This window comes from Triturus cristatus, chromosome 5_1, assembly GCF_964204655.1.
Source record: "Triturus cristatus chromosome 5_1, aTriCri1.1, whole genome shotgun sequence".
NCBI classification, from domain to species: domain Eukaryota; kingdom Metazoa; phylum Chordata; class Amphibia; order Caudata; family Salamandridae; genus Triturus; species Triturus cristatus.
This window is the reverse complement of record NC_140587.1, coordinates 658,194,297-658,218,803: the sequence shown is the minus strand read 5'-3', so window position 1 is coordinate 658,218,803 and position 24,507 is coordinate 658,194,297. Positions and strand designations below refer to the sequence as shown.

The 24,507-nt window shown below is 44.3% G+C and overlaps 1 protein-coding gene across 1 annotated transcript in view; it reads left to right on the top strand.

Moving 5' to 3' along the window:
- Window positions 1–24,507, top strand: part of LYPLA1 (lysophospholipase 1) — a 305,618-nt gene that overhangs the window by 262,121 nt on the left and 18,990 nt on the right. Inside the window, exons 7-8 of the mRNA XM_085605626.1 lie at window positions 7,334–7,435; window positions 23,443–23,619. Coding sequence (XP_085461752.1) covers window positions 7,334–7,435; window positions 23,443–23,619 — 279 coding nt within the window. The remainder of the gene's footprint in view (window positions 1–7,333; window positions 7,436–23,442; window positions 23,620–24,507) is intronic.

The following is a 24,507-nucleotide window of genomic DNA, read 5'->3' as shown; positions in this document are numbered from 1 at the left end:
GCAGATCCTTGCTTGCCAATCTTGTGGAGTCTTCAGATGAGGGTGTTGTGGGAGACCTTGTCAAAGGCCCAGAGGTTGAGCAGAATGAGTGCCGCAGTTTCTCTTTGGTCCAGGATAATTTGAATGCAGCCGTTGGCATGATGAGTGCTGTTTTGGTGCTGTTGTTCTTTTTGAAGCCCATTTGAGTGTTGCTTAGAAGATGGTGAAGGCCGTGATGGGTTGTGAGTTGCTTGTTGATGGCTTTCTCAATCATTTTGGCTCAATAGGAGAGCAAGGAAATGGGTCGGAGCTTGCTTAGTTGAATCAGGTCACCTGTGGGCTTCTTGAGGAGGGCGTTGATTTCTACATATTTCCATTTATCCGGGAAAGTGGCGGACGTGATGAAGGTGTTGATGATGTGGATCAGGGTCGTGCTGATTGGTGATGTTCCCAGATTGTACATGTGGTGGTTGCATGGGTGTGCTGGGCCCCCTGGGTGGATGGTCCACATGATTACTGTTTAATTAGTCCTTTCTGAGTATTACCATTTGGTTGATAGTGAGGCGGGCTGGATAAGCTGATTGTATTGTTCTAGGTGAGGAGCTTTCTAGGCAGGGCTTGTCTGTTTTTTGTATTGCCCTGATTGCTACTTTGGTAATGCTGATGCCAACCAGGCACAGAGTCTTCACAATTCACTATGCCCGAATTTTGGTTTCTCTTGCTTAAAGCCAGCAGTAACTCCTGTGAGAGCCATCACCGTGCACAAAGATTGCGTCTTAACTGCAGCCAGAAACTGAAATTTGAAAGGGAACCATCCCAAACCAGTTCCTGGACTTTAGAAAATAAGTCCGCATTTCCTGTCTGGAAAATGTTCAAAGATGGGATCCAAACCGTGCTATTTTATTCAAGTTCTTATTGACCAACGGGGTGCTCTGCCGAGTACTGTGCTGGTCATTCCCGGCCACAAGATCTGAGAGGCAGAGCTGCTGCCTACTGACCGTGAAGCAGGGAAGAGTGCACCATTAATCTCTGTACCAAACCATGTTCCAGTGATCAGGTAATATAAAGCCTGAAATCAAACACTAAGACTGTATTTTAGGATTGAGATAAGCCTGCCTGTTAGAAATAACGGTTGCCATTGTGAACTATTTTGCTCAGGAATTGTATGAACTGACCTACGGTTTACTTAACATGGTAGTTGCTTGCACAGCCTGATAGTGTTCTTCCACCTGTGCCTGATTCTTGCCTACAAACCTACCTATGCTAGGACACTGTAAATATTGTGGACCTTATAGGAGCACTGTTAGGCCACTGTAGATAGTGTGAGAAATGTCATACCTAGCTGTAGCCCCGTATTTGTTGTTGTAGAGACCTGTAGCAGAATCCCAATTAATTTGTGTGCTATTTCGTTTTCCTGTGACATTAAAGTACTTCCTCTTTTTTCTTAAGAGGAGCACTGGGTTGGACAGTAAGTTATCTTTTTCTTGTTTGACTTTATAAATCTCTGTCCCATCACACTACAGCCCTGAGAAGCCTTTTGACTGCTCACCTGAGAGTCAAGCGCGTAAAGGGTGTACGTGGTGCAGTTTGTAAAGCCATAGTAAAATGGACCCCTGATCACCAGTGGCAAACAGCCCCAACCCCCAAGGTTCTGGCCTAGTAACCCCTGCTTGCTTCATGGTCCCCTTTGCAGAAATGAGGTCTTTAAATAACAGTTTAAACCATTTTATGGAGTGGATTGAGATGTATGCTACAGGTTAGGGGAGTGTTGTGGTGCAGGTGTGGTGTGGAGCAGGCTAGACGGTGTAGGAGAATCGGCATTTTGAGTGATCCTTGGTTTGCCAAATCTAGCAAGTTGTCCTAATGATTGATTTGTGCAGCTTCCGTCCCATGATGGGAACAAACACCTGATTGGTTGCTGTCTAGGTTTTTTTTGTTTCTATGTGGGCTTTAGAGTTTTACTGTGACTACCTTCTAAGGTATTTGGACGTTTTGAGGAAGCTTTGTAATTTGGATGTAGTTATTAGTGTGCTGGGTTGCATTTCAGGGAGTAGATAAGATGTGCTTATTTTATTTTGCGTATTTGATATTTGTTGCATTGTGTTTCTGGTGTCGTTGGGGTCTAAGTTTTGGTGAAATGTCAGAGGGCCAGGGTTCTCCGGGTCTTTGTCAGACCTGAGGCATTTTAACAAGATTAGCATTTCCCTCAGTTGCTGTTGTTGAATGAAAATTAAGAGGGATCTCATTAATTGGTAATGAGGTAGTGATGTGACTGTAGTTGTAGTGCGAGAAACGGGGTGGTGAAAACTGGCTCTGCTCCAGTTAGTCTCGGGGGGGGGGGGGGTGAAGCTGCAAGCAATCACGTGTGATTAGTGCTGAGAAAAACCTTAGAGTATGATGTAAAAGTGTTTGGAAAAGGATTTGATTTTACAGAGAAGGTGATATCTTACTAGTTTATAAGTTTTGTTGTCGGATGCCTGTATCACGAGCACTTTGATTTAGTACATGGTGCTGGGATGAGTGTGCTCCTCTGTGTTTGTGTATCATGGTTACCTCTCTTCTTTTTCCTGTTTACCTGTGTTTGTGGCTGGGGGTATACTTATAGACACGTTGTATGCTTGGAGTAAAATATCAAAGGTATCTGTGATGTGTTTGTGGCCATCAGAGACAGTTGATGGAAATTCTTCTATCTAGTATATTGGATTGTAAGGTGTTTGTTTTTAACATTTCTGCTATTAGATTTGGATCATGAATTAACATGGTAAAGGATATTTCTGGGTTGTCTGTTCTGTCTCGTGGATGCATATTGCACATTTTCAGCCAGTTTCCCCGCACATGTATGTAACTTATATTTGAGGAAGAACCTGGAAAGAGTACTCCCTGATTGATGGCCTGGCGAATGTGCTACTAGAGCTCACTTCTGTTTTTTTAAGAGTTCAGTATCGTTATTCATGCATCTAGTTTAACCTGTGCGTTGCCGGTTGCTATTGCTTTCCATCTAGGACTAACCTTCTAGTTCACCTTGGCGGCCTTTTTGGCAGCCTACCTAGTGCAACCCAGCAATTTAGTATACACAAGTGCAGGTGATGCTGTGGGTCATGCCAAGCTGCAGATACTAAGTGATGTTATTCTTATATTGTTAGTAGGAAACTATATATCAGGAACAAATATTAACAATGTTAATTCTTATTTTCATGTTTTCCCTTTCAAAATAGTAAAGCAAATTATACCCTTTTCTGATGGATACTTCTGCCTACAGATTCTGCACCTCTTGAACACTCCTCCAGGTAGCAGACTTTTCTGCATATCTCTACCCAGACAGTAGGGACACAAGCTTTTTTCAGCATTGGGAGTGACATGCCTGTGGCATCACCAACCTCATAAAGCGGCCTCAACGTTGTACCAAATTCAGTTCCCTTCTTAACGCCCCTTCAATGCAATTCCAGGGCTCGATTCACCACAAAAAGATTGTTTTGTCAGAAGTGCAAAATGTCCCCTCAAAAGAGGTCATGGTTCAAGTCCTATGACAAATGTGCAGGGTAAATGTGTATCACTGACCCCCACATCTGTCTGCGGTGCCTGAGCTCTGACCATCAATCCAAATGTTGTGAATCATGCTAGAGCATGAATGCAAACACCATTGAAGAGCAGGAGTCTAAGATCTTTATGGCTGGAGCCAACGAAAGTAGAGAGAGGTAAAGGTCCAGACCCCACTCTGTCACTGGAGTTGTCAGAGTTGAGAGCCATCTTCTCAAAGCAAGAGAAGAAAAAGCACTGGGGCAAACACAAGACTTAAGTCACCCAAACCTTTCCTTCTTTGGAGCCAGAGCTCGTCAAGGCTTTCCCTCCTCAGGAGTCAGCACCTCTGATGCCCTGTGCCACCATCCCTTTCTCCTGTTCTACTCCAGTAACAGACTTTCTAGTAAGCAGACTCGACCTATGGCCAATCTCGACAGCATGTTGGATATATTCAGACTTACTGTGGTGCCTTGGTGTCGGTCCTTGCATTGGAACAATCCCAACCTCCGCCTCTGTTACACAAGTCCAGAAGTGCAGTTCAGAGAACACTATACTCTTTACGTACTGTTTGGTATACACTCTGGGAAGGATGACATTCAAGAGCCCTTGCTGAGGCTAGTGGCATAGATACATCCCCTGGACCCCCTCATCCTGGAGCATGGAGTTGCCCTTAAATACTGTTGAAACTAAAGCCAACATTCTGATTAAAGTCCTATAGGATTTTGAACGTCTTACTGTGCTAGGAGATGTTCATGATGCTGTCCCTTGCTCAGGTACTTTTGGGGTTCGAGGTCGGAGAATGGATGGTGCCACTGTACTTACATATGCATATTTACATATACAGATCCCCCAGGAAGTACTTGCGCGTTTTGGAAGGTATGACTCACTATCAATTTGTGGGTCTTCCTTTTGGCTTGAAATTGGTCCCACAAGTCTTCACACAGGTGATGGCAGTGGTGGCAGCTCATCTCAGGAGGTCGGGGATTCCCATTTTTCACTACCTAGACAAAAGAATTCTGCAGGCCAGTAATCTGAACATGGTGCACCCGCACCTGCAGTAGACTACATCCTTGCGGCACGACCCAGGCTTTTCAGTCAGTGTGCCCAAATCTGACACTGTGCCCTCTCTGTATCTCTTGTTTATTGGAGCAATTCTAGATACTCCCTTAGGTAGAGCCTTCTCATGTGCACAGAAGAAGCAGGAAATTCATTTGTTTCTCCTGCGCATCCAGTAATGTGCTTGGATTCTGTTCCTATGTGTCCTTAGCCTTCTTGGTCTTATAGTTTCTTGCATCCTCCTGGTCACCCACACCTGCTGGCATATGAGGGCTCTCCAGTGTTGCTTCTGCAGGCATGGTTCTAAAATGAGGGCGACCTTATGGAATCCATTGTGATCTCTGGGAACGCTGCAGCAGAGCTTACCTAGTGGGGTGTGGAGGCAAACCTTTCAAGAGGTATGTCCTTCCAACCCACTCCAGCTATGGCCACAGTAGTGACGGATGCCTCCACACAAGCATGCAGAGCTCACCTGGAGGAGCTGGAGATCACAGGTATCTAGTCTCCAGAAGAGCATTGTCTCCACCTCTGACTGCTTAATCTGAGGGCGATTTGCATAGCGCTCAAGCCATTCCTACGTTCCCTTCACAGCCAGGCAGTCCAGATCTTGACAAACAATGTGACCACAATGTGGTATGTCAACAAGCAGGGCAGGAGTAGGATCCCAGTCCCTCTTCTAAGAAGCTATGCAGTTGTGGTCATGGGCACACAAGCCCAGATTGTGATTGGTGGTGAATCATCTGGCGGGCTCGCTGAACAACACAGCAAGCGGCGTGAGTCCGCGTCTTCATGGAGACCACAAGTTGTGTCTTCACCCGGGGGTTGTGAAGAGCATATTTGACCAGTAGTGGATACCCCGTGTGAAACTCTTTACTACTCCTTCCAGTTCACAGTGCAGAGATTCTGAGCCCTCCAGCATCCAATGCAAGGAGTATTGGGGGACACGTTTTGGGTCTAAGTGGAACATTGATATTCATTTTGCATTCCCTCCTTTACCCTTGAGTCCAGAGTTCTGAGGAAGATCTGCCAAGACAAGGCCCTGGATTGGCTGAGAAGGATGTGGTATGCAGCTCTTCTACACCTCTCCTTATGTCCCTCACTCACTCTTGATATCAGAGTGGATCTTCTCTCCCAATCGGAAGGACAGGTCATCCATCCGAATCTTCAGAGCCTTCACCTTCATGTGTGGAGATTGAGCCAGGGACACTTGACTGGCGTCCATGCTGGATGTGTTCTTATCTGCCTGTCGTTCCTCTATGAAATCTATTCTCCCTTGGAGATGGCAAAGATTTATCGCTTGGTGCGCAGATCACCAGATTGACTCCTTGAAAGGTAGCTGTCTGACGATCTAACTTTCACGCTTTTAGCCCTGGAAAGCTTTGACAGGGGTGAGGTGAAGGAGTGTCTAATGACATTATCAGTATTCCTTTGACTCACGGATCAACCGTTCCTTTATAAGTCCCCCATTATTTTACGTTCATTCAAAGGTATGGCTAATATGTTTCTTCACACTCCTTTTGTGATGCTGCAGTGTGATGTAAACCTGGCTTTTACCTTTTTGATGGCCACTCCATTTGAGCTGCTTCAGTTTTTCCTTCAGGCTTTTAACCATTAAAGCGTTTTTTTCTATTTGGCATTTCTTAGGCCAAGCATGTGAGTGAGTTGCAAGCACTGAGCGTGAAGCCACCCTTTACCACTTTTCATCATGACAAGTTGGTCCTTGGAATCAGAACTGCCTTCCCCTTGAAAGTGGTGACTCCTTTCCCTCTCGGTCAATTGATCACTCTCCCATTCTTCTTTCCTCCACCTCATGCTATAAAGGAGGCAGAGAGGCTGCACAAGCTGGATCCAAAGGAGTTGTGAGCTTTTATGTGGACTACTCAAAGGACTTCCCTGTGGGTGACAAGCTCTTGATAGGCTATTTGGGCATCAGAAAAGGAAAAGCAGTATAGAAAGGAATCTTATCTAGGATTAATTTGTGCATATTATGCAATGACCCAACGAAAACCATGAGAGAGCATCAGGGCGCACACCATAAGAGCCAAGTCCTCAATGTCTGCCTTGGCTAGGGGAGTTCCTATAGGTGACATCTGCAGGGTGGCCACTTCGTCATTCGGAGGAGAGAAGAGATGGGCATTTCATCCGATTCGTACTATAGGACTTTCTGCTATTACCATCCATCAAAGCCTTGAATTCCTTTGGTGCGTATTGCTTTGGAATCTATTCAAGAGGTGATGGATCTGTGGGCTGAAGTATCCATCAGAAGAAAAAGTTACATGACTTTGGTATCAATATTTCTAATAGATCCTCTACCATGGTTATGGGCCAACATGGTAAGATTCCAAGATTCTTTTTTGCACTGCATCTCTTTATATGATGTCCTTCTCATCCTACTGCTTCAGTGGAGTGAAACAAAATGGGTGAGAAACTGACATCGCTAAAGCAGTGGGGGCACTTTGCGGGGTTGGACAGTTAGTGTCCAACAGAGCTGGTGCCTCCTACTGGGTAGAGATATGGAGAAACGTTTTCCTGTTTTATCTGGCACCTGGAAGAATATTCAAGAGGCGAGAAATCTGCAGTTGGAGTAACCATCAGAAATATTGCTACCAAAGGTAAGTAAACTTGTTTTCAGTCGCACAACCTGCACTGCTCCAGCTGTGGCACCTAATTGATACCGTACTCTTTATTAGCCTCAAGGCTTTCATACAATGAAAGGACACGTTTCCTAGGTGCATGGTAAACAAGTGATCTTTTCTAACAAATTATTTTTCTTCCACAGGGTGGAGCCCTATCTCTTTATACTGCTTTGACAACTCATCAGAAATTGGCAGGTGTCCTTGCGCTCAGCTGCTGGCTGCCATTGAGAACTTCTTTCCCTCAGGTATTCCATCCAGTTTCAGCTCTTAATGATTTATCAATGTTGAAAAGGCCGTCTTAGAGGTAGGCATTTGAGGATGTGAAAAACATAAGTACATTTTAAAAGTGTAAATTTGGAAAGCTCTTTATAGTACCGGGAATGCTAATCCCCCCCCCCCCCCCCCCCCCCCCACCCCCACCCCCACCCGGCCAGGCATGCCTTGCGGTAGATCGTTTTTTAGTTAACAAGTTTGATATTTCCACCACCATCAAATATGGTTCAAAAGACTTTAGATTCCTTAATTAAAGTCTGTGTTACCCAGAAAGATTTCTTTCCATGAGTTGGGTTTACCTGATTACAGGATGTCTCAAAAGTTGCCATTTGTCTTTTATTTTCTTGTAAATTACTTGAGGGTGTTAGCATGGAAGGAGATCGTGTCCCCCTGAAGTGGGGCATGGAGTGTGTATGAGCCTCAAGCATGTTTGCGAGGGGTGTACTCACACTGATAAAATGGTCACAATGTTGGTAAACATGAATGTGATAATGTCCTTTGCCCACCCGGTTGAAATTCTGACCCTGGTATATTGGTGGTAGATCCTGGCATATTCCGGGCACCTTTGGTAAGATGTAGCCTGTCTCTGACATGATGTTAGCCCTGACTGAATGCTGGCCATTCTTGTGCACATTTGTGGCAAGCTGTTGCCCATGTATGGCAAAATGATGGTGCTGGCATTGTGGCTGTAATTCTTGCCATGATGGGACAGCATTTAGAAAATGGTGGTACTTACTGGAACAGTGTGATCATTCATTGTACATTGGTGGCTTTTCGCAGAAGGTTTTAATTCCTACGATACCGTAAGTTTTCCTTTCACACTAGTGGTATTCCTGACATTCTGGATAGCCAAGAAACCCACAGCTGTTATAAAGTTGGACTCTGTTATGATAATAATTCTTGAATTAGTGGGCAAGTGTGACATGATTGCAAGTTCCTAAGCATGATACTGCAACTTAAACAATTATCTTTCGTTAACTACTTTGATCCAATTCAAACTGGAAGTGACCTCATTACCATAGTCGGTGTTCAAATTAAGATACCCTTATACGTTACAGTCACCCACCCCAAGACATACTTTGCCATCCTGCTGCCACTACCCCCCCCCCCCCCAACCCACTATAGATGTGTAAACCTGGCCTACTTGGTCCCTTACTCACACTACTAAGATTGATTCTCGTACCACTGATACCAGTCTAGCATGTTATACCACTACGTGCACCTTTCGCAAAAAAGGGCTCTATAGGCCATAGCAGGTAAAACCGCTTTAGTAGTAGTAGGTGGACCATCAGGAGCACTAGTGGTATGGGGAGCAATTTTGCTATTTGAGCCATCGTCGTCATCATCATCATCTTTATTAGGCTACAAGCCATAAAAATAAATTCACAAATAATACATTATTAAACATAAAATAATACTTAAATGAAAATCAATACAAAAGCTTCATATTTATAGCATATGAGGTAGTGCATAATTTAATATTACTAAGACCATACTATAACAAAACCCAAAAAGGACTACCCAAAAAATGTACAAACAACTGAAAGTGACTCATGCAAATAAATAAATAGCCTATTACCTAAGGATGTCAATTTTAAATTTATAAACTGAATACTGAACAAGAAGCATTCTCCATACAGATTTAAACAATCAAAGATAAAATCATCAGCTATAAAACTAAATTTAAATTCATATAATTACAACTATTTCAATATTCCATAAGTCTTCCTGACTCCTAGAGCACTTCTAATATTATTAATAACTGTATAACAAATTTGAGGGGACCCTAGTTACTATAAATAAATCACTTCGATCTTATGCTGGCTATTATTGGTAGCTCGTAAAATTGGCACCAAATATTGTCTATGCAGATGATAATATAAAGTGCAAAAAAGCATGAAATGCGTATTGCTTTGGTGTGGTAAAGTTTCATAGGGACATCTCGGGAGAGTCGGAAACCACTTGCCCTGCAAGGGAAACATTACCAAAAAGTGCAGTGTGCTGAGGCGTAGGCAAATGAGGTAACATCTATATTGCTGATTACTTACTAATACAATGTATGGCTCCAGCCTAGAAGAAATAGACAAACAGGGAATTAACGACTGATTGCATGGCTTGTGCCTTTTCATTACGTACATTGGAACAATAATTAAAAAACAGCTTTGACGTAATCTTTTGAATTTACTCTACAACTACTAGATTTGGGTTTGAAAAAAGCTCTAAAACACCCAAATAATCCAAGAGTCTATTTCACATAGGTTAACCATGGAATATCGGCCATATTATCTAATCCCTAAGAATTAATCTTGAAAAGCCCGCCTCAGGCTTTGCAGTCACTATGGATACTGGCATGTGACCATACTTTTAGTATTAAAAGTCATAATAATCTGAGTAATTCTAACCATAGTAGTACCACTCATACTGTATTGGCAGTAGTAATTCTAGAAGTTGCAATGGTAGTAGCCCCAGCACTACTTCTATTAATTGGTGTATTTGTTGAACCTTACTGTCAAACCGAGTGCCTGACATACTGACCGGCTAGGTTTCCCCACCACCGGCCATCACTTTTTTTGGTTGTCAGTGAAAGTTCCATGTCTTCATCCTTTCCAACAACTGTCTCCATGGTCCCCTATTCTTGGGGACCCCTGAAACTGCAAGTTTGTGCTTCTCAGGGACACCCATTGTTCTTTGGTTTGTGGTCTAAATTGGGCTCATACACTGTTGTCTTAAAGGGGTATCCGGTCTTCAAGAGGTAGCACCCCCCACCTACACACATGCTGGTACTAGAAGCAACATGATCATACTTTTTGTATTGCAGTACTTGCACCCAGGGGAAATGCCTTCTGACCTCCCAGTGTAAATTGGATACAGTGGCATGGGGCAGTCCAGTGTATGACTTGGTCCTTCATGTTTGTTTGTGTTTAGGATGTTCACTAACATTTCAAGTATATCTCTTTGCAATATTGATTGTGCGCATCAAAAGACTTGAATGGTGTAAATGCGCTATAAAGACACTGATTGAGGTTGCTGGTTTCAAACAGTTACCTTTTATTCTTTGAACAATATTGGTCGCAAGAACTGCTGAACACAGAGGACAACCACATCTCTCCATTTCTTCATCCACTGTATGGAGGAAATGCTTGCTACCAGCCAGATGAGCTACCTGGAAGGTGCACCTGGTCCTGTGCTCATAGGCATTGACTTCACTGAATTGTAGACAATTCCAGACTTCGATCTGAGCAATGTGCTAACTGCCAGACCCGAGACCTAAGCTACAGGTTTCCTCCAGCTTGTGGATCACCTTTGGACCTGTGTGGCACAGAGTGTGGCTGCTATAGCTGCTTCCAGAGTGTGTATCCAAGTGCGATCTGTTTCCTCCTGGTTAAGATCAAGTCTGAAGGCCCATGCTTAGTTTCTGTGGGCCTGACTAGCTGCTTGACCTTTCCTGTATGGAATTCTCTATCCTGTCAAGTAGTCCAGAGATGTGTACACAGTACCTAAAAGCCCTCTCAGCTTCTCACCAGATATCACAGGAGGGATCCTTAATGAAACTACTGCTACATATGCAGATTAGCTGAATGTTAACTCTGCCTGACAAACACACTCCATCTCTGCATTGTTTTCTTATTTTGTTTTGTCTGCCAAGTGAGGAAATCATTATGAGCCAGGTTTTCTTGCGTCTGACTGCTGTTTCAGCCAGGGTTGACTTTCTGCTGTTTTACTGCTGTTTTCAAATGTATCTGGTAGGTTCTGAAAAATCTCCTGTCAGGATCTGCAACTTCATAAAGACATGCCGGTGGGGAGCAAGGTGTCAGAAAGATCTTTCTTTTACTGTATAGTGGTCTACTCTACTGTCAAAGCGTGGCCCTTTGTCTGAAAGGAAGTAAAATGAGGGGCATTTTGGTGTCCACAGACGCATAAAGTGCAAGCAACTAAACACACTCTACCAGGCCTGGACAATTGGAAAGGCATTTAGTCTCACATATTGTCCAGTTTTTGTGGGAATGCACCATGGTGTGGGAGAATGAGATATGAAATATGTTAAAACCTGCACAGAGCTCCTAAAGCTCCAGGCAAGGTGGCTACCAGGGTGATGGGAGACTGAATCTCATCCTCCTTAATCTGACCCCTTCCATAGCACGCCAGGACTAATGGAAATGGAACGTTAGAGAATAAAGCTTTCAAGGTTTAATCTGGAGAATTAGCAGTTACCAGTATAATGAGGCCCCACAAGTTTGAAAGTTACCAGAGCTCCCAGAACTGGTGTCAAGGTTTGTTGCTTTAATGGCTAAAGAAAGTTAACCAAAGGCACCTGTCCAGGCTCACTACTGTCAACACAAGCCTGAAGTGGTGAACGGTTTCAGGTATCTCACAGCAGTACTTTGATTACCCAGTCTGCAGCAGACATGCATACATTTGTGGAATCATGGGAAAGCTTTCCAGTACTGTGTCAAGGTCGACAGAATATACTCTGCATCCTTCAGTTGGTCCCTGTCCCACAAGAATTCCCTTATCACAGTCCAGACAGAAGGTTGGGGTGGTGAATTGGTATTCAGTTTTGCAGAAAGGACCTAGCTGGAACTGCTTTTGATAACCTGGAAGTGAGGGTGGCTACTGAGGCTGTGTTGTAGAGTCTAATGTCTGAGAGTTCAATCTCCACCACCCTGTCTTCACAAATGTCTAAGCCTTTCCAGCCCTGCCAGTAACTCAGTGTCTGAATCCTGACACAACACTGAATCGTTAATTTTGCTCCTTTTCCTTTTTCGATTTGATTTAATATATTTTGCATGAAAATGTTATGTTGGTTTCAAAGTTTTCTGGGTGAAGCAAAGTGAGAAGCATCATGTGATCCACCATCTTTAGAATATATTTGTGGGCTGAAGCCTTGCTAGGTCTGAACGTCTTCAATCTCTAGAGGTTTGTAGCGAGGAAGCGTAATAGGCCCCTAAAAGCGTCAGTCAAGTGGGTCCTGTCTGTCCCTTCACATCCTTGAACATAAGACATGGGTCTCATGCTTGGTGTATCATTGGACACAAGCTGCTCCCCACTGATGAGGCTCCAATAATCGAAAGACAGTGGGGGATTACGTTAGTTCCCATTCAGAGGGGTTGTCGCATAGCAGTTCTGATTGGATTATTCCTTTGTGGGCAGGACCAGGGCTGTTTTTCATAAAGTTGATGCCTTTAGGTAGTTATACAGTAACCCCAAAAATTATGATGTTGAATGCGGACCAGAGTATGGCTGAGATTAATTCAAGCATTCAACTCATCACTTTAATCACTTTTTTGTTTTGTATATGGTTGTATTTACCTTTAGTCTTGGACTTCGGACCTGTAATGGGAGAACTAAATCCGACATAGAAAGGAAAGATGTATTAACCATTTGCATTGCTCCTGCTTGATAAGTTACATTATTTTGGGTATTAGGTTATGGCCAGCTCTTGACGATATGGTGGTTATTGCGAGCCAGGATATTGACCAGAATGCTTTGAGCCTCACATTTGCAGCGCTTGGTGACTCTCTCCCTATAAGCCCTAATGTACTCTTAGACCAGAGTTTGATCCCATCTAGTAATCGGCGTAGACTCAAATGGAGTGTGGTGGCAGATGAAGTCAGAGGAAACCCTTGAGAAAGTCTTATATGCTCTAACGGCAGGCCTAGAAGCAGTGGTAGGTGAGATAGTGCCTAGTAAACGCCTAGACTCTAGTGCGATGGTGAACGCATTGTATAATTTAATGTTTACGTCCCTCAGGACACTACTCGCCAAAGAATCGGGAGGTGGGAAATTCAAGAACAAGGAGGACTACTGGTATACCAAGCCTTGTAGGAAAGCTAAGTGTGCTCTATTGCAGTTTATTAGACTGGGGCACAGACATGAAGTACGACTAGCTAGGGAGCATTATAAAGACACTATCATTAAAGCTAAGAGAAAGTGGGCACACAGTAGATAGGCCTCAATGTTGAATGCTGCCAAAAATTGGGATTACTGCACCTTTTGGCATGTGGCAGCAGGTGGCGAACTAGAAACTCATTTGGCACTTGGGAATAACATACCGGCCAATGATTGGATTAAGCATTTCACCGAGGTGTGTGGCTTAGATCCAGTCGTAGATGTGCTTTCTTGTCAAACTGTAGCTGATGATCTGAAAGAGACATGTTAGTGATAGATTCCTTACCTTACAATTACCCCCAGGCATCAGACTGGATCCGGAAAGCTTTCGTCAGCAGTACCCCTGCGCGTCTGAAGGTGGCATTGTGCGGCTCCACGTCAGTCGTAGGCGTCCATTTGTCGCCATCACCTCCCCCACTGGCGCACCATCACGTCAGACAGGTGGGTTTTGCAGATAGTCCAGAGGGGCTACTCCCTCCCCTTCGAGACTACCACGCCGGCTATGCCACCTCAGTACCATGGAATGTCTGGGATCATCTGGCCCTTCTCCAGCAGGAAGTTTCGGCTCTTTCGGCCAAGGGAGCCATTGAGCGAGTTCCTGTCCCAGAAGTAGGTCTTGGTTGCTAGTCCCACTACTTTCTGGTGCCCAAAAAGGACAAAGGCATGCATCCTCTTTTGGATCTCAGGAACGTTAACTGCTTCCTCCAGAAGGAGAAGTTCAAAATGTTGACGCTAGCTCAGGTCCTGTCTGCCCTCGACCCTGGAGACTGGATGGTAGCGTTGGACTTGCAGGACGCTTCCTTTCACATTCCCGTTATGCCGGCCCACCGGCGTTACCTGCGGTTCACGGTAGGCCACGAGCACTTTCAGTTTACCGTGCTCCCCTTTGGCCTTACCAGCGGGTGTTCACGAATGTGATGGCGGTGGTCGCAGCTCATGTGCACAGATCAGGGATTCCAGTCTTTCCCCTATCTCGGCGATTGGCTGTTGAAGGCGGGCTTGCCCCAGGCATTCGTCTCCCAACTCCAGACTACGGCGGACCTCCCGCACTCGCTGGAGTTTACTATAGTGCCGATGTCACACCTGATTCCCTCTCAGAGGCTCCTTTTTATCAGAACGGTTCTGGACACAACGCAGTTTCGGGTTATGATTCCGATCTTTCAGCCTCTATCCCAGGTTTCGGTCAGAATGAGTCTGAGGCGGCTGGGCCTCATGGCCTCCTGCCTCCTGCTGGTGGATCATGCCAGGTGGCATATGCGGGCTCTGCAGTGGGATCTGACGTTCCAGTGGGCACAGCATCTGGGGAATCTGTCCGATTGCGTTCAGATCTCGGAGGGAGCTGCATGTCAATTGCAATGGTGGCTAACGAACCAGGATTGGGTCAACAGCAGATCCCTCTCCCTTATGCAATGGTGACGGATGCATCACTTCTAGGATGGGGCGGCCACATGTGAGAGCCGTAGATCAGAGCTCTCTGCTCTCCAGCGGAGTCTGGGCTCCACATCAACCTTCTGGAGCTTCGGGCGATCCATCTCGCACTGAAAGCATTCCTTTCCTCTGTCCGGGGGAAGGGTGGTGCAGGCGTTCGCGGACAACACCACCTCAATGTGGTACTGCAACAAACAGGGCGGGGTGGGGTCATGGACCCTATGTCAAGAGGCTCTCCGTCTCTGGACATGGCTGGAACATCAGAGCATATCCCTGGTGGTTCAACACCTGGCAGGTACACTGAACATCAGGTCGGACGAATTCAGCCGCAGGTCCATGATGGATCACGAATGGTATCTTCACTCTGAGGTGGTGCAAGGTCTCTTTCAGCAGTGGGGAGAGCCTTGGTTAGACCTATTCGCCACCAGAGAACGCGAAATGTCAGCAATTCTGCGCATTGGAATTTCCAATGCGGCACTCTCTAGGTGACGCTTTTCGTCATGAGTGGAGTTGCGGTCTTCTATATGCCTTTCCGCCAGTACCACTTTTGCCCAGAGTGCTGAAGAAGATCAAGCGTGACCGGGCCCAAGTCATTCTTGTGGCTCCGGATTGGGCACGAAGAGTCTGGTATCCTGAGCTGTTACACATGGCCATTGACCCTCCGATCCGACTGCCTCTTCGGGAGGATCTTCTGACGCAGCAGCAGGGAACGGTCCTCCATCCGAACCTGTCCAGTCTCCACCTCCTTGCCTGGAGATTGAGCAGCGACAGTTGACCGCCTTCGACCTTCCTGCCGAGGTCTGTGATATCTTGGCAGCCAGGCTACCCTTCACCTAGACGGTATACACCTGCAATGGAACAAATTTGTGGCATGGTGCACAGCAAAGGCTGACAATTCCCTTTCTGCTCCTCTTTCTGAGGTTCTCTTGTTCCTCCTGTCTTTGGCCCCGCAGGACTCTGCTCTGGGCACTTTGAAGGGCTACCTCTCAGCCATTTCAGCCTTTCTTAGGCTTCCTGATCAGCCTTCTCTTTTCAAGTCCCCTGTTGTAAATCGCTTCCTTAAGGGCATTACTCATCTTTGTCCTCCTGTTTCCTTCATAATGCTTCAGTGGGACTTGAACTTGTACTTACTTTCCTCATGCGCGCTCCCTTTGAGTCGCTTCATAACTGTCCTCTCAGACTTATTACTTTAAAGACTGCCTTTCTGTTTGCTATCACTTCTGCTCGCATGGTGAGTGAGCTCCAAGCTCTTTCTTCAAAGCCTCCTTTTCTGGCTGTTCATCCGAACAAGGTCGTCCTCAGAACCAGACCTTCCTTTCTTCCCAACGTGGTTACTTCTTTCCACATTGGTCAAACCATCACTTTGCCCACCTTCTTTGCTCCTCCGCATCCTTCTAAGGAGGAAGAGAGGCTCCACCGTCTGGATCCAAAACGTGCGCTTTCTTTTTATTTGGATCGCGCCATGCCAGGTGGATGACCAGCTCTTTGTTGGCTACATGGGTGCCAAAAAAGGTCGGGTTGTGCACTAACGGACCATTTCTAGGTGGGTTGTTTTGTGCATTAAAGGTTGATACTCTTTGGCAAAGAAGGAGCCTCCAGCGAGATTGCGCGCCCATTCCACCAGGGCGACGGCAGCTACCACTGCTTTGGGACTGGGAGTCCCCCTCAATGACATCTGTCAGGCAGCTACGTCGGCATCTCTGCACACGTTCACAAAGCACTACTGCCTGGATAGCCAAGTCCGGAGAGATGGCTTCTTTGGCCGTTCTGTTCTCCAGGATTATCTGGTGTGAACTTAATTCGCAGACCCACCTCCAGGGTTGGTATTGCTGGGGTATCTATTTGTCTCTTTCAGATGAACAAGTTACTTACCTTCAGTAAAGATATATCTGTAAGAGACATAGATTAGTTATAGATTCATTACCACCCCACCCATCCTCCCGTTCTGCAAACTGACTTCTAGGGTCAGGGAACACCTTTCAGGGCTCTAGTTTTGTGCACCAGTGGTCAGTGTCTTGCATGGCTCTGCGCTTCTGGCGTGGAGTGTCGTGTAAAAGAACTTACGTCAGCGCGCAAGGGTGACGTCTTAAGTAGCTACCGCAATGTCATCCCAGCGACCACAACGCCAACGATGAACGCTGAGCCGACCGACGCCACCTTTCAACGGGCAGGGGTACCGCTGATGAAAAATTCTCCGGATCCAGTCTGACGCTTGGGGGTAATTCGACAGGTAAGGAATCTATAACTAATCTATGTATTATTACAGATATATCGTTACCGAAGGTAAGTAACTTGTTCTTTACTGCCACATGAAAAAGTGGAACAGGGATTCTTGTTAAAAACTGTCCATTTTGTCTTGGTGAGGTGGAAACGGCTGAACATCTTGTTTCATTTTGCCCAGTCTGCCATGACTACAGGAGGAAGTGGATACTTCCACTCTGTCGCAATGTTGGGGTGAGAGAATACAAGATTGCATTCAGAATACTTAGAGGTGATTCTAGACCTTGTATTGTCTAAGCTGTCTCAAGATATGTAATGTGTACTTGGAGGTTAAGACAGAGAAAGATGCTCTCCTGAAGTCGGTTATTTTTATATATGTATTTTAAGGTCTTATTCTTACATGTATATTTATTTTTGGCCTGTTTTTTTTTTTTCTTCGAACTAAGATCTTTTTGCAACAGTCTGATGTATTTTAATAATGTTCTTTTATGGCCTTTAGCCGACATAAAGGATGATTGCATTGAATATAAGGTGGTTATACTGTGAAATTTTTCTAAGCCAAAAGTAACTTCTTCCAAGCTGGAAAGACAGTTGAGTGGCAAAAATCCTCTGGCACTAGAAATCAGGAAACTAAGAAGACTGTGATATTGGTCACAATGATCTTGTCTTATGAGAAGGCAGTCTACCCTCAGACAGATCCCTGGCTAGCTGACACCTTAGGTAGTAAAGCGAGGCTCATCGTGATACGCTGGACCGCATACGGTCTACACACCTGAAGGCAAACATGGACCTACTTCAGCTGCTAGGCTCCGACAAAGGGCAAGGCATCTAGTCTGACATGATCCAGTTGAAGGTGTGTCTCTAAATCTCAGTTGTTCCTAATGGCACTTTTAAGCTGCGTTTATGTTGAGTATTGTGATTGTTTGTATCCGCAAAGGACCCATAAAATGAAGTTTGCCCATAGGAAGAGCCTATCTTGATGTGTAATCATTGTGGCGTGAAATTGGCCTCACAGGCTACCTTGATGGCTGATATGAACATGGATTGGGTAGAGACTGGGGAAATAAACCAGAATTAAGATCAAACTGAAGTACCTTAGAGCCAAATGTTCTAAGCCATTTAGCGGTCACAAAGCCTATGATTTGCTAAATCATAGGGTTTGTGATCACTAAATGGCGTTTTTTTAAATGTACTTAACTCTAATTTCTACTTGGAAGGAGTGTTTTTAAGGCACCCCTTCCAAACATCGATTCATTATGGTATGTCTCAGTGATTTGTGACTTCAGTCAAAAACATTGATGGTTACTGACTCCCAAATTGGGGTGGTAATAAATTTGCGAAAGGGAAGGGGTCCCCTTACAATCCCTTCTCCTATGTAAATATCAAAAAAGAGTTTGATTGGGATTAACCAGTTATCAAGGGAAAAGTTGCCAACTATTGAACAAACTTGAAACAAAACAAAAAAATATTTTTAAATTCCGCATTGTTTTCTTTAAAGGAAATGGGCTGCATTTAAAAAAAAAAAAGAAAGCGTCTTGCATGCAGTAATAGATATGGTGGTCTGCTGAGCCCAGCTGGCTACCATCCCAGTGGTGTCCTCCATTTTTAGTGAATCGCAATTTGCTATGTACCTCATGAATATTAATAAGGTAAGTTGGATTGCCACCTACTGCGGTTCAGAATTTTGGGAACCGCCCTTTTAGTACATAGGTCGGTTTGCAAAATGTTTTCCATTTGCAAAAAAGTGTGAGCCTAATTTGTCACCACCTCTTGAAAATGAGAATTTCGTATATCTGGCCTTGTGTTCTTGCACTGCCTATTTGTATTTGTAATTTGTAAACAAAAACTCTCAAATACTTACTTCTCGCTTAGCGTTTGCTATTGACAAAATTTATAGTTATTGAAATTAACACGATTTGTTGCATGTTTTGTGGAATTGATGTTTTTATATCAATAAAATATTTTTCCTATTGCTTCATAAATGGATCTTAACAACCCTCTTCCTTCTCCTCCCCCTGCCTCTCCACCTACATTTTTCTTCTTTCACTGTATTTTACTGTATTTAACTTGTTTTGATGTCCATGTGAATTGTCATAGACATAACTTGGGTATGTGATTTGGTTAGCTATTCTCAATACCAAGGCATTCCATTCATCGAATATGAGAAATAAACACTGACAGGAATTTTCCTCTCAGCAGTCTATTTAACCTCATTGTCTCACACCCAAACAAACTGTCACTCAAAGTGACTTGCTCTCCTCACAAGTTGAAGCTAAACAACTGCTCTCTCCTGTCTATTCAGACATCGGAATGATATAGGTGGAGATAATTGTGTCCTGGACCCAACTGCAAGTGTCCTAGATGAGGAGAGATTATCTGCCCCTTGAGGATACAATCCTCCTAGTCTGATTAGAGTTGACCCTTTATGTGTTGAGACACTTGATCCAATTGCTGCATGACCATGGTGGAGTCTCGGAGGTATAGCTGGTATTTTTCTTGGCTATGATCCATATACTGGCAGAGGTGCCTTTTTATTGGAACCCTCAAACATCAGACGGGCATAACGCTGCATGCGTGCCTTAGATCAGCTTGTCCACATGGTGCCAGAGATTCTAACCTTTTGGCTATTTGGCCCTTTTTCTGCCTTGAGAGCTTTTGCTAGAGCACAATACAGTAGTAGGTGGCTACGATTCTGTGACATGGCTTATGTGAAGGACATCAATCTATTCTCTTGTAGGTTGGATGATGTGCTTTAATGTGTCTGATTTGTTTAACACAAGAATTCATATGGATCCATGGAGACACGTACGTAGAAGCCACCTGTGGCCAGAATAGCTCTGATTCGAAATGTTTCCACTGCAAGACACTGTGGTGATGGGAGATGTATTGCCTCAAACTTGTTTTATTGGGGTTCGAGTCTTAGGCTTTGTAAATAAATAGCTTGCTAAGCTTGAATGGGTAACCGGGAAACTTGAGTTATTTGTGGTTACTTCTGATTGTTTAGTCAGCAGGGTTCAGATTCTTTCCTTTTTAAGTCCTACACTGTTTTGCATAAAGATTAAGCGTTCTTCATAACCACATCCCTTACTCATTCTAAACATCTTATTGTATTTTTAGAACAACCATGAGATGGTGTTCCCTTCTTCTATAGTCCATCCTCTGGGCCCGAGAGGACCTTTTACTTGCTGGATGTTAGGCATTGACCTAACTTTCACCTCAAAGGGGACTAAAAGCAGTTGCTCCTAAAAATTATTATCCCCATCTGGTGGTGTAATTGCTGTCAAATTCACTAAGGTCAGGCCACCAATTCCATGATCAGGGATGCCAAGTCACTAATATAATTCTCTGTCTTGTTGAGAAATGTCACATTTGACTTAGTTGTTAGGTTTGTCACATTTAACATCCCTCTCTGACCTCATCAACATTCTGGTTCAATAACCTCATGATGCCTCTTGCATACTGTCTCGACAGAACAAAGGAAATTGATTTTCATTGCACCATACATATAAGAATGGCAGCATCTGAACTGCCCCTACCTCATTATGTGGTTTTCTCTAGAATTCTTTCAGAAATCAAATCTGTCCCTTTCAAGAGGATCTGGGACTCATTCCCAAAGGAAGGCAGCAACCACAGCAATTTAAAAAAAAATATGTTACTGACGTGCAGACCTGTTTCCAGCATATCAATTCGCACATTTGCCAGGTATTATTTCCTGGATTCTGACTCCAGAACAAACTTTTAAGTGGGTCGAGCTTCTCTGCTAAACCTTTTTGGTTAAATGCAGCTTAACATTGTGTCCAATTACTTTTTATAACTTTGTCTCGCCATGAGTTTTAAGCTGTGGTTGGCATTCTATTCCGTTTTTACAAGGTAGTAAATATCCCATATTGGTGAAGGAAAAGCTACTCCAGTGAAATCTTAGTTCTCTAGCAGGGGAATTTTTATTTGTATTGATATGAGAATATTTTCCTAATTCATGAGTAACCGGGGGGCGTGGCCAACTGCCGACAGAGATGACCACTTCTTAGAGTGGCTTCCGATCCCCACCAGACTAATCTCCTGTAAATCTGGTAACTGATCCGTCATCCGTGACCCTCCACCAAGACCGGCATGGTGTGAGGCTGCAGTGATACCACTGAGTCGTCTAATGACTCTGATGGCAAAACTCTACCGGCTCTTTTCGGTGATGCCTAGCGTTGGGTGCACAGCCGCGGCCTTGCATGGTGTGGTAGCCCTGGTGACGTTGGAGCCCATATCATGAGTGTGGCAGCCTCTCCCGAATTGATCACCTCTTAACCCTCATGCATCAACTCCATCATTATTCAGATGTCCACCACCTGGCCTAGGGCATTTCGGATTACTCACCGAGTTAGGCGGTCTTTGGTCTGCACATGGGTCCCAAACAGCATAGGATCTTCCACAGTCTGTGGTACTTCAAAGTGCCATGTATTAAAGAGGGCATTGTATAGGCAACAAAACACTATTTCACTGAAAATGAGGTTGACTCACCACAGATCCAATGGGAGGTGTATAAGGCTGTCATTAATGGGCAGGGCCTCTCTGTGATCGTAGCCCACAAAAGAGACAAACGAGCTAAACTTGAGACCCTGGAAAAAGAGTTGCAGGAGTTAGAAAGGGACTTTCCAACACAAGACTACTGACACCCTACTCGCCTTGCAACTAAAGCAAAAGGAATATACAGATGAGGCCACTGACACTCCAAACGCAGCACCACCTCTATGGGGTGGGCAACAAGGCACACAAACTCTCGCCTGGTTATAAAAGTGGTAGCAGACAGGCCGCTGGGTATAAGAGGTGCAGAAGGGCCCTGAAACACTAGTGAGAGATACACAAGGTGTAGCTGACTCCTGTGCTGCATGCTACTCCCAAATTTACTCCCCAACAACTACTGCCACGCTGGAAGAGTCCAAGGAGCTCCTCGCCGACATTCTCCTCCCAACCCTTGAGCAGTCTGACAGGGCTCTCTTTGAGGAAGAGCTAACTGAAATAATACAAGCAATACGCGATCTTAATTCGGGTAAGGCCATTGGCCCAAATGAAGTGCCAGTCAAGTTCTATAAGCCAAAGGCCTCAACACTGGCCCCTTACTTGTTGTGTATGTTCAAGGAGTGTCTGCAACTCAGATCACTGCCCAGGAACAAACGACTGGCTACCATCGTGGTCATCCCTGACGAGGGAAAGCCGCCTGATTACTTCATTTGTGACGAATACCAACATCCAAGTGATGAGGCTAAAAAGACTACTTCTGCTACCCTATCTTAATCACAAGATCCCCTATATTGTTGTACGGAACTACTGTAATATTGTCCACATCTGTACTTAAAAATGGAAATTCAGAAACTTCAGATAATACAGAACCAAGTGGCGTGACTCTGTTCAAACACAAGGAATGTGGACTCATTACATCTGGACGAATGTTCACTGAATTAAATTCAAAGTTGTTTACTGTTTTCTAAGCCCTCCGAGAAGACGGTTCCCCCTGTAAATTGACTCCTCTTTAAAAACCAAGCTGTAACCCCAATTCAAGTGTGAGTAGCCCTCCCAAATACATAGAAAATTATTTGGGGAAGCGTAGTTCAGGGATTTGTTCTATGGAATTCTTTTAATCCATTCCTTAAAGCAACTGTCAATTTACCTGCCCTCAGAAAGGCTAAAGAGGCCAAACTATTTAAAGAGGCCTCGAGCTATAAAGAGTCTCCCCGCAGCCGTACCACTTTGCCCCTTTTTGTGGAATAAGGCTGCTAACCATGCGCCTCATCATCAAGCTGCCACCTGTGCTAATGACTCACTTTGAGACCTAATTATGAATGCGGTTAGCCTGCGTTTTTGACCAGCGGCACACGTGTTTTCGTCCGTAGCACTTTTTTCAGGTGCAAGGTTTGCACGCTTGCCACCTGATTCACCTTGCCATTTTCACATTTAAGGTCAAGATAGATGGTGGAAATAAATGCATTTGCAAGAGCAGAATTTTAGTGCTCATTTACAGATTTGTGCTTGGCAGGATTTGCGAGTATTGAAATTCTGCCAATGTGGTGAGACCTGTGTATGAGAGTGGAGTTTGTGGGCTTCCCATAGAAGCACTGCAGACAAGTTGATGAACGTACACAAAATGGTAGGCCTGTTGATATTCTTATGTCCCTCTCGGATAGTTTTCCACCCTTGAAACATTTGAAAATGCATTGTTGTCAATGGAAAGAGCAAGTATATCTCCAGTGTGTGAATGGGGAATGAACAACCCCATATTTTCTATCATTGTAAAATGTTTTTCTGCACTGGGAATAGTATTTTCTCCAGGGAGAAACCCCCCAAAAACATAGATTCCTATATGCCATCTTTCCCACCTCGTGAAATCTGCAACTGTGTACACTGCTCACATTTTATTTTATTGCTTAAGTTTAGTATTTTTCCTTATCTTTTGCAGGCTTCTGTAAATAGTGTAAACAAGGATATTCCGGTGCTGCAGTGCCATGGAGATTGCGACCCGTTGGTTCCTCTTATGTTTGGTACCCTTACTGTTGAGAAATTAAAAACTATAATAAATCCAGCAAACATACAGTTCAAGACATATAGTGGTATGACGCATAGTTCATGCAATCAGGTATGTATTTTCTAAAATCGCTAAACTGCGAAATGTAATTGGAATACGTCTAAAAAATGTTTGCCCACTCTACTCTGAATGATAATTTGTGAAGTTGAGATGTGTGGATTATTTTAAACAATTATTGGTAAAGGAATTGATTGAGTGTGGCTAAAAGGTGACCGAAACAGCCAGTGTTCGAAAGTGTGCATCCACCACTTTGATTGATTCGTTAATTTCCAGCCAAGTAAAGCAAACTGAAGCCACAATATGGAGCTGCCAACAGTGCCCAGTGTAAGAAGTGAGTGAATTCGTATGGACCTGCCAGCTGCTTAACACAAATCCAGGCATAACCCTAAATTTGTATCTGTGGTTATAAGTAATCTATGCCATTCCTCTTCCACTCAAAGCAGCCCTCGGAAACAGGGCTGTGAGCTCTGCTAAGAAAATAGAAAGGAAAAAGAATGCACACAGGAAAAATTATATTATGCCTGACCTCCAACAAGCATCGTAATTGGAGTTTTCTCATATCTTAGATTATTTTTTCCTAGAATTCGCCAGTCTTTATTTGTTACAGGCATTGGTTTTGGAAATGTGCACTTGGTATGTGGAGCACTCTGGAAAGTTCAATGATTGCCCAGTGGGATATTACACCATATAACATACACCTCTTTCTTAGGTGGAACAGGGTATACACTGTGTATTTTTTCCGGATGTTGTTTTTCTCTACAATAAAAAATGTTATCCCGGTTGACTAGTTTTTTTCCCTTGAGCTCTTAAAACTTGGGGGTGGTCCCTTCCCTTGCACACAGAAGTAGGAAGATTTTCAAGGTGTACATTTGCGAGTTTTCACAGAGTAGGAATCTACCTGTACAAAGTAGCTTGTAGCTTTCATCTCCCCCAGTCATG